This window comes from Sinocyclocheilus rhinocerous, unplaced genomic scaffold (genome assembly GCF_001515625.1).
Source record: "Sinocyclocheilus rhinocerous isolate Xijiao unplaced genomic scaffold, SAMN03320098_v1.1 scaffold1899, whole genome shotgun sequence".
In the NCBI taxonomy this organism is placed as follows: Eukaryota; Metazoa; Chordata; class Actinopteri; order Cypriniformes; family Cyprinidae; genus Sinocyclocheilus; species Sinocyclocheilus rhinocerous.
This window is the reverse complement of record NW_015660895.1, coordinates 34,749-44,650: the sequence shown is the minus strand read 5'-3', so window position 1 is coordinate 44,650 and position 9,902 is coordinate 34,749. Positions and strand designations below refer to the sequence as shown.

The following is a 9,902-nucleotide window of genomic DNA, read 5'->3' as shown; positions in this document are numbered from 1 at the left end:
TGGAATTACTGAAATTACTGATGTTGATGTTTTATTGGTTAAAATGATGCCAGTGCTCTACAATGAGAAGATTTTTATATGATTTATATGATGAGTTAGTCATCATGAGCTTGCCTGATTATAATCAACATAACTTTTTTGTTTTTTTTATTTTTGTGTTTAGGTTTTGCTTAATCAACCCTATGAAACTGCAACATGCAGACAAAACATTGCTCTAATTAATTTTAATTCAATTTAATACACATAAAAATTTAAATACCAGTACTGTTTGGACACACACAGACATCAAGAACCAGCATATGAATCTCAACAATGGTGACAATCAACACAATGCTTCATGCTGCAATGCATGCTGGGCAACAACATTGTAAAAACTCCCATCATGCACTGCAGTATGAAAAATTATTGTCACCACTGTTGAGGATCATATGATAAGTGTTCAGGTCTAAAACCCTGCGCTAATACTGCTTTTCTTTTTTTCAAAATTGAAGCATTGTGGTGGCATTTGTTTAGTGGGACTTTTTTTTTTTTCTTCAGTTGCAGCTGAATGTCTGTCAATAAACCAAAGAAAGACCACTTATTGTATGTTCATGCATCATGACATATAGGCAGAAAGTGTAAGCTCATCTGCTACTAGAAAGTTTGATTCAGAAGTGCACAAATGTTTGCTGTGAAACAACATTGTAATTGTTTAGAAGCAAATTACTTTGAATTATTAAAAGGGTCAAGAGACTACCTAAAGCAAACCTTGACCACAATTATGGTGGCATCGTGTGTGTTTTTTTTTTTCAGTTGATTTCATCCAAGGCTGTGGCTAAAGTCAGATGTAGTTCTTGTGTTTCTCTTTTCTTCAATGATGTTGATTGTTAACAGCAGGTGTCCATTACTAATGCACAATCATCATTTAATTAGTCACTTATTATTATCTCATTAACTTGAACTCTTTGAGGACTTGGGATATGACTTGAAGACTTGCTTGTGACTTGAAAGTCCCACCTCTGCTGAGAATGCTCTGGGAACATTACATTTCTAGCGGGGAAATCCATATACCTGACATGAGTGCATCCACATCATCCACCAATGAAAAAAGAGGCACGAATTTGGTTAACAGCTTGTGGAGTGATATAGGCAGCAATGTGATTGGATGATAGTTAACACATATTGTGTTGAACACACTGTGTTGTTTCTCTTTCTTTTTACACATGATCAACTTAAAATTGCACAAAATGTGTTATTAATTAATTAACCTTTTTGAGAGTGCAGAGATAGCTAACTACTACACTATATATATAAAGATAATAATTTCGGAAGCACAGCCACAGAGTGATGTGATTCTGCAACTGAGCCTGGTCCAAACGCAGGATTTAGGTAAGGAAACGGTTATTAATTATTTGTATTTGCTGCCATGCCAAATCATGCACACCTGCTTGCTTTTCTGTTTAATTTAAGTGTTTTTGTGAATGTATATGTTTTAATAACAAATAATTGTAAAACTTTACAATAAGGTTCCATTAGTTAATGTTATTTAATGTATTAAAGTGTTAGTTAATTATTGTAAAGTGTTACCCAAATAATGTATTTTGAGCGTTCACTTGAAACCTCATGATGGCTGATAGGGGCATATCAGTGTCCGTTCATGTACTAGAAATCCCTACACCTCTGTTAATTCTCATTAAGAACTTTTGTATGACAGAAATAAAGTCAAACTGCTTACTAACAAGTGAAGCTGGTGATTGGTGTTGTTTAATGCTCCTCTGCTGAGATCTTGAAAGATTTAATGTGTTTTATTTCAGCTGATTTCATCTAAGGCTGTGACTAAGCCAGTTGTAGTTGTGTTTCTGTTCTTCTCTCTCTTTTTTTCTGTTTTTCTTTCCTTCACTAATTCTGCTTGTTAACATTCTCATTAAGTTCAACTCTGCTTCAGTGTTACTTTAACACTCTGTATTGTGGGACCAAATACACTCTGAGCAGTGTTGATCCCTGAAGGTCCTCCAAATAACGTCCCCCAACCCTTTAAAAACTCAACATCATGAGCATCTCGGGAAACGTTCTGAGAACGTCATTTACACCAGCGGGACGCTCTGAGAATGCTCTGGGAACATTACATTTCTAGCGGGGAAATCCATATACCTGACATGAGTGCATCCACATCATCCACCAATGAAAAAAGAGGCACGAATTTGGTTAACAGCTTGTGGAGTGATATAGGCAGCAATGTGATTGGATGATAGTTAACACATATTGTGTTGAACACACTGTGTTGTTTCTCTTTCTTTTTACACATGATCAACTTAAAATTGCACAAAATGTGTTATTAATTAATTAACCTTTTTGAGAGTGCAGAGATAGCTAACTACTACACTATATATATAAAGATAATAATTTCGGAAGCACAGCCACAGAGTGATGTGATTCTGCAACTGAGCCTGGTCCAAACGCAGGATTTAGGTAAGGAAACGGTTATTAATTATTTGTATTTGCTGCCATGCCAAATCATGCACACCTGCTTGCTTTTCTGTTTAATTTAAGTGTTTTTGTGAATGTATATGTTTTAATAACAAATAATTGTAAAACTTTACAATAAGGTTCCATTAGTTAATGTTATTTAATGTATTAAAGTGTTAGTTAATTATTGTAAAGTGTTACCCAAATAATGTATTTTGAGCGTTCACTTGAAACTACTGTTTTTTTTGTCAGTTTTTGCAACACATTTAGCAAATTATTGTTGATAAGAATAAACACGTCTTAATCTGACACACAAGGCAAGCAACTGAAAGCATTAGAATGCCAAGTTTGCCGAGATGGCAAAGCACGTTATGGAGATAAGCATTTGCTTTAGTTGGGCTCTTGACCCTTGACTTTTAACATTAGTTTTTCTCTGGTTGCTGTAATTGTGTTTATGAAACATGTTTGTTATGACAAGAACTACTAATATGTTCAGATTATATTGGCCATTTTTTTGATTATGACATTGTTGTCATGTAGTAGCTAAGTTCAGCATTGTTATCTCATATACCTGCCACAATATAGAAATCATAAAATCACTACAGTTTTAGATAAATTGTAATCAGAGACTCAGACCCATGACATGATTTTACCATAAGTTCCTTGCCATCACATATGTGCTTAATACACACAATTGTGCCAGCCCAAGAGAAACTTAAATTTAAAATGTCAAGGGTCAAGAGGCAACTAAAGCAACCACTATTCACAAAAACGGTAAGTTGAAAAAAAACAAACATCTAAACATTTAATTCTCAATAAAGAACTTCTGTTTTAGATACTCCAGAAATAAAGTCTAACTGGTTAGTAATGTGTGAAGCTGGTGATGCTGTTTGTGGATTTGTTTAATTATCTTCTGCTGAGATCTTGAGAGATTTAATGTTTTCTTTTATTTCAGTTGATTTTATCTAAGTCTGTGGCTGAAGTCAGTTGTAATTCTTGTCTCTCTTTTCTTCAGTGATTCTGCTTGTTAACAGCAGCTGTTCATCACTAATGCTCAATCAGCACTTAATTAATCACATAATTATCTCATTAACTTTAACACTGCTTCAGTGTTACTTTAATACTCTTTTAGAGTGGGAGCATATATGCTCATTGGCAAAACGTTGGCCCCTTAGCACTGGCCCTGCATGGGCAGCCCTCACTTAGCCTCCAGGAATCCTTAGCGCTGTTTTATTGAAAATAATAAAGTTTGAAGTCACCGTTATGACAGTGTCCAAATAATTTCTGCATATGATTTAAAATGTCCAAAATAAAGCAAGACAAAATTTCATTTACTTGTATTCTGTATTAGTAATGTTAAGTAATAAAACCTAAATAATGTCCTTAGAGATCACATACTATGGGTGAAATCAGGGAATCATCAGATCAGTTTTTTCTCTTACAACTTATGCTATAACAAACGTGCTTCAGAAACACACAGTTACAACTGCCAGAGAAAAACTTAAGCTAAAAAGTCAAGGGTCAGGAACCCAACTAAAGCAAGCACTTAGCTCCATAACAGTGACTTCAAACTTTATTATTTTCAATAAAACAGCGCTAAGGCTTCCTGGAGGCTAAGTGAGGGCTGCCCGTGCAGGGCCAGTGCTAAGGGGCCAACGTTTTGCCAGTGAGCAAATTCTCAGGGGCCCTGCGCTGGCAGCCCTAAGTGCAGGCTTGTTTGCAGGGATCATACTCCCAAGAATGAATTAATTGAATGAATGAATTAATTGAATGAATGTTCCTCGTTTGAATGTTTTGTGAGTTATCAGCAGAGGTGTAAAATCCAGGTTCAGAAAGTAAAAGTCCTCCACAGTATTTTGTTCCAATCACCTGGATTTGCTAATTAGCACTTTCAGCCAGTTTTATTGGTCAAGAAAAAAAAAAACACGCTGACACCATTATTGTGGTCAGTGTTTGCTTTAGTTTGTCTTTTTGACCCTTTTAGGAACTCAAAATAATTTGCTTCTAAGCAGTTGCAATATTGTTTCACAGCAAGCATTTGTGCATTGCTGAACCAAACCTTGAAGCAGCAGATGAGCTTGCTTTCGGTCTGTAGCTCGTGATTAATGAGCATCATGAAGTGGTCTCTCTTTAGTTTCTTGACGGACGTTCAGCTATTACTGAAGAGTCAAAAAGTCAGATTAAACAAATGCCACCATAATGCTTTAATACTGAAAAAAAAAGAGAAGTGTATTGGCTCAGGCTTTTCGACATGAACACGTATCATATGATCCTCAACAGTGGTGACAATTTTTCATACTGCAGTGCATGATGGGAGTTTTTACTATGGTGTTACCCAGCATGCATTGCAGCATGAAACACTTTGTTGTTTGTCACCATTGCTGAGATTCATATGCTGGTTCTTGATGTCTGTGTGTGTCTAAACCGTACATAGGCTTAAATATTTATGTTATATCATATCACATGGATTTAAATTTTGTTCACAATATCTAATAGAGAAATTCATCGCTTGCATGCTGTAGTTTCACTGGATTAATTATGCAAAACCTAAACATTTAAATAAAAAAAGTTATTTTGATTGGGATCAGGTCATGACCACCTCATCATATAAAAACCGCTATTATCGCCTCACTGTTCAACTCCTCATGCAGTGTTACAAACAGAGATCTAATACTGGAGGCAAGGGTCAAGAGTCCAACTAAAGCAAACACTGATCTCCATGATGGTGTCATTATTTTAACCAATAAAACATCAACATCTGATCCTCTGTAATTCTCAATAGCAGCAGGTGTTCATCACTAATGCACAATCATCATTTAATTAGTCACTTAATTATCTCATTAACTTTAACTCTTTGAGGACTTGGGATTTGACTTGAGACTTGCTTGTGACTTGAAAGGAATTACTTGGTTCCTCCTCTGGTGAAATCAGCTGAGTTCATGGGTGGAATAAACATATGGCAGGACTTCTACTTTCTGACCCCTGGATTTTACACCTCTGGTTATCAGTCAGTAGTTTTTGACTCTCTGCATTGAGGCAGCTTGACAAACTATGAAAGATGGGCATGTTGATATCTGTATAAGTTACAGAATCATTTAACTGACTGACAGTATACACAACAAATGAAAAGAGAAAGAAATTGGCCTCTCTGAGCAGGTCTTAGCTGGCCCCGGATGGCTATTACCAAGGCAATATCTTTTCTCAAGCATTGGGCTAAAGTGACTTTCCGTGACAGCTGGAGTTTGAAATGCAATGCTTGCATTATGGAATGTGGAGACGGGACAAAATCAATCAGCACATACATATGTGCATACAAGTTGTCAGGGGATTATGTTGAACATCATTTCATATATCTGTTTTCAGGGTTGCATTGTAAGTCAAGGATATACTTTATAGGTAAACAGATGAAACACACTGAAAACAATGTGAGAATATGAGAGCATAGAACCTTGCTTTCAAACATTGATTTGGTCACCTCTGGCCTTCTCACTGGGGGCTTTGAGACAGGATTTTCTTTAAAAGTGCAAATAAAAATTGACATATTTATACGGGTAAACGTTCATGTGTGTGCACTGACCTCTGTGCTGCGGCTGTAGCTGCGGCCTCCATGGCAAACTGTCTCATTGCACTCTCTTCTAAGGACTTCTGTTCCCAGCGTGTCATATCAGCCTCTAATCTCAGAATCCTTTCTTCTCTCTCCCTTAGCAGATCCAGTAGTGCAGGAGCACTAGACTCACATACACTAAGGGAAACACCTACACCAGCACGCTACACACAGGGAGAAACAGTGGTTATGAGTATATTGAGCTTGATAATTGCTTTTCAACATATAGGTCCACTGTTGTTGAAAACTCCCTTTTGTGGCAAATATGTAATGTCACTGGATTGAGCATTATCTCATTTATTATTACATAAACAGATCTATGCCAGCCTATGCATGTCTATGTTAAGGAGCACTCTGAACTGATAGCAGTTAGCATGCAGCTGGAAAATCTACTGTGGGAGTTCTCTACACAGTAAAATCCTGTGTTAAATTAACACTGCTCGGAGCATATATGGTCCCACTCTAAAAGAGTGTTAAAGTAACACTGAAGCAGTGTTAAAGTTAATGAGATAATTATGTGATTAATTAAGTGCTGATTGAGCATTAGTGATGAACAGCTGCTGTTAACAAGCAGAATCACTGAAGAAAAGAGAAACACAAGAACTACAACTGACTTCAGCCACAGACTTAGATGAAATCAATTGAAATAAAAGACATTAAATCTCTCAAGATTTCAGTAGAAGATGAATAAACAACTCCACAAACAGCATCACCAGCTTCATGCATTACTAACCAGTTAGGCTTTATTTCTGGATGATCTAAAACAGAAGTTCTTTATTGAGAATTAAGGTTTAGATGTTTTTTTGTTCTTTTCAACTTACCGTTTTGGTGAATAGTGTTTGCTTTAGTTGCCCCTTGACCCTCAACTTCTTAAATGTAAGATTGTCTTTGGCTGTTACAATAGTGTTTATGAAGCATATTTGTGATAGCACAATACTTACCTGGCAGGAAAGACACCATGATCAAGAAGGTGTATCACCCAGGATAACGTTTGTTCTGGTTTAGAGTATTAAACAGAACAACAATGTCGGTCTCTTTGGTGCAAAGGAATACAGTCTGTTTTGAGCTTTTGGAAGGATTGGAGATGGATCGTTTGAATTTCAGCAGGAAAATCTTACAGACTGTATTTGGATTACGACCGTTGCAACTGGATTATATCTTTGTTCTGTCTGGTAGGAAAGTTTTTGAAGTTGTTTTTACCACCTTTTCTGCTTATGAGCTTTGTGTGGAAAGATTCAATTCTAAGAAAATGGTGACTCCCTGTCTTCAGAAAATCCAGTTGACTCCTTTGTCTGAAAGAGATGTTAGAACTGATCCTTTCAGAATATATCAGAACAGTTACAAAGTAGAAGATACTGCTACTTGGTTGTCTATCCATGACTTTTCCAAAACTTTTCCAGGTCTGGAAATGGCTGTTTTAAAATTTCATGACTTTTCCATTTTTTTCATGACTGTAAGAAGATGCACGCTATTAAATTAAGCTGGTCCTCCATTGCGCGAATGCTCCGTTACCTCTCCCTCTTCTAATCATGCCGGATCCGTCACCCCACTTTGCTCCGAAAGCTCACAATTTACAAATTAAGCACTGTGTATGTGTGTCTAAACAGTACAGATGTTCTTAACTGGTGTACAGAGTGTGTTTAAAGTTCTTTATTTTGTTTTTTTAGAACACAGTTGCAATCAAAAACAAACTAAATTATACACCACCACTGATGATGTCAGTGAGTCAAGCTATATATAATTACATCATTGCCATAATTTTCTTGCCATAATAAATGTGATTCATAAACACAGTTCAGCAATTAAAGAAAAACTAATGTTAATGATGTCAAGGGTCAAGAGCACAACTAAAGCAAACGCTTATCTTCACAACGGTGACTTAAAATTGTATTCTTTTCAATAAAATCTAAACCTCTGTTAATTCTTAATAAGAAATTTTTAAACGCATGACAAATAAAGTCTAACTGGTTAGTAATGCATGAAGCTGGTGATGCTGTTTGTGGAGATGATTAATCATCTTCTGCTGCGATTTTGAGAGATTTAATGTCTTTTATTTCTGCTGCTTGTTAAAAGCAGATGTTCATCACTAATACACAATCATCATTTAATTAGTCGCTTAATTATCTCATTAATTTTAACTCTTTGAGGACTTGGGATTTGACTTGAGACTTGCTTGTGACTTGAAAGGAATGACTTGGTCCTACCTCTGGTGAAATCAGTTGGCTGAGTTCATGGGTGGAATAAACATATGGCAGGACTTTTACTTTCTGACCCCTGGACTTTCCACCTCTGATGCTAGGAGCATTGAATTTTATATTATAGTGCAAAGAGCTTGATTAGCTGGTTCAGGTGTGTTTGATTAGGGTTGGAGCTAAACTTTGCAGGACACTGGCCCTCCAGGACCGAGTTTGGGCACCCCTGCCCTATACCTACACGGAGGTAATGAATAGGTACACTATAATTACAAAAAAGTTACGCTGTATTTTCAGTTTACTTACGCAGTTCTTTGCAGGTTACATATCTGGTTGTTACCCCCTTATTACCCAAAACGTAACACAATGATCCCTTATACCAGGGATTAGGGCTGAACGATTAATTGCATTTGCGATAATATCGCGATATGAAAAAACACGATTTTTCAATCGCAGAGACTGTGATTTGACTCGGTCACGTGACATGCCAGAGTAAAGAGGTGTGTTCCACTTGAAGATCGATTGGTGTAGCCTTTGACATCAAACAGCGAGAGAAAGCATATGGAGACGGCCGCGCTCTCTTATAGCTCTGGCAGTACTTTGATGACACACCCATCGGTCTAAGCAGCGCAGCTTCAAGTCGAGCGCGGCCATCAGCAGAAAAAGAAAATAAATAATTACGCAAATTTTTCTCTATTTCCTTCTCTGTTTCTGCATTGGCATCCCGTGGTAACTAGGAATTACACACGCTTCAGTTTGGGATAACAGGGATCCTCAAATCTGGCCCACGAGATCCACTTTCCTGCAAAGTTTAGCTCTAACCCTAATCAAACACACCTGAGCATGCTAATCAATGTCTTCAGGATCATTAGAAAATCACAGGTAGGTGAGTTTGATCAGGGTTGGAGATAAACTCTGTAGTGCATTGGCCCTCCAGGGCAAGATTTGAGGAACCCTGCCTTATACCTACATGTACGTTCTTTATAGGTACACTATGTTTCCAGAAACGTACACCGTAAATTCAGTATACTCACGTAGTTCTTTGCGGGTTGTAATCTAAAGCGTTACCGTTATTTTTGTTGTGACTTTTTACTGCCTTGTTTTATGATGTTCAAAAATCATATCAAAATTATCAGAATATTTTGTCACCATTGCTGAGAATCACATGCTGATTCTTCATTTCTATGAGTGCCAAAATTAAAATCTCTTTATGAACCATATTTATAAGCATGGCTTATAAATTTTTCTCACATTGTCATCATAAAAACACTAAAAATTTACGTAAAATACAAAGAGAAACTCAGACACATTAAATTATATTATCATAAGCTCTTTTCCATCATATACATGCTTTATAAACACAATTGTAACAGCTAAAGAAAAACTTATATTTAAAAAAAGTCAAGGGTCAAGAGGCAACTAAAGCAAACACCATTTTTACAAAGCTCATCGGTCTGAAAAGAGTTGATTGGCCAGCTATCCAGTGCGTTGTGATTGGCCGAATACCTCAAGCGTGTGACGGAAATGTTACGCCCCTTACCATATTGTGATGCCTTGTCCCGGCCGGAGCGACGAGACAAAAACATTAAAACCCATTATAAACGAGGCATTTGTTGCATCCAGTGGAGACATAATTACGGATTATAATGACTTACACTGTC

General features: G+C 36.8%; 1 protein-coding gene across 3 annotated transcripts in view; it reads right to left on the bottom strand.

Moving 5' to 3' along the window:
* amotl1 (angiomotin like 1) overlaps positions 1 to 9,902 on the bottom strand; it is a 50,662-nt gene that overhangs the window by 10,838 nt on the left and 29,922 nt on the right. For all 3 annotated transcript variants that reach the window (XM_016535629.1, XM_016535631.1, XM_016535628.1), the window contains exon 8: positions 6,023 to 6,213. In XM_016535629.1, the coding sequence (XP_016391115.1) occupies positions 6,023 to 6,213 (191 nt within the window). The remainder of the gene's footprint in view (positions 1 to 6,022; positions 6,214 to 9,902) is intronic.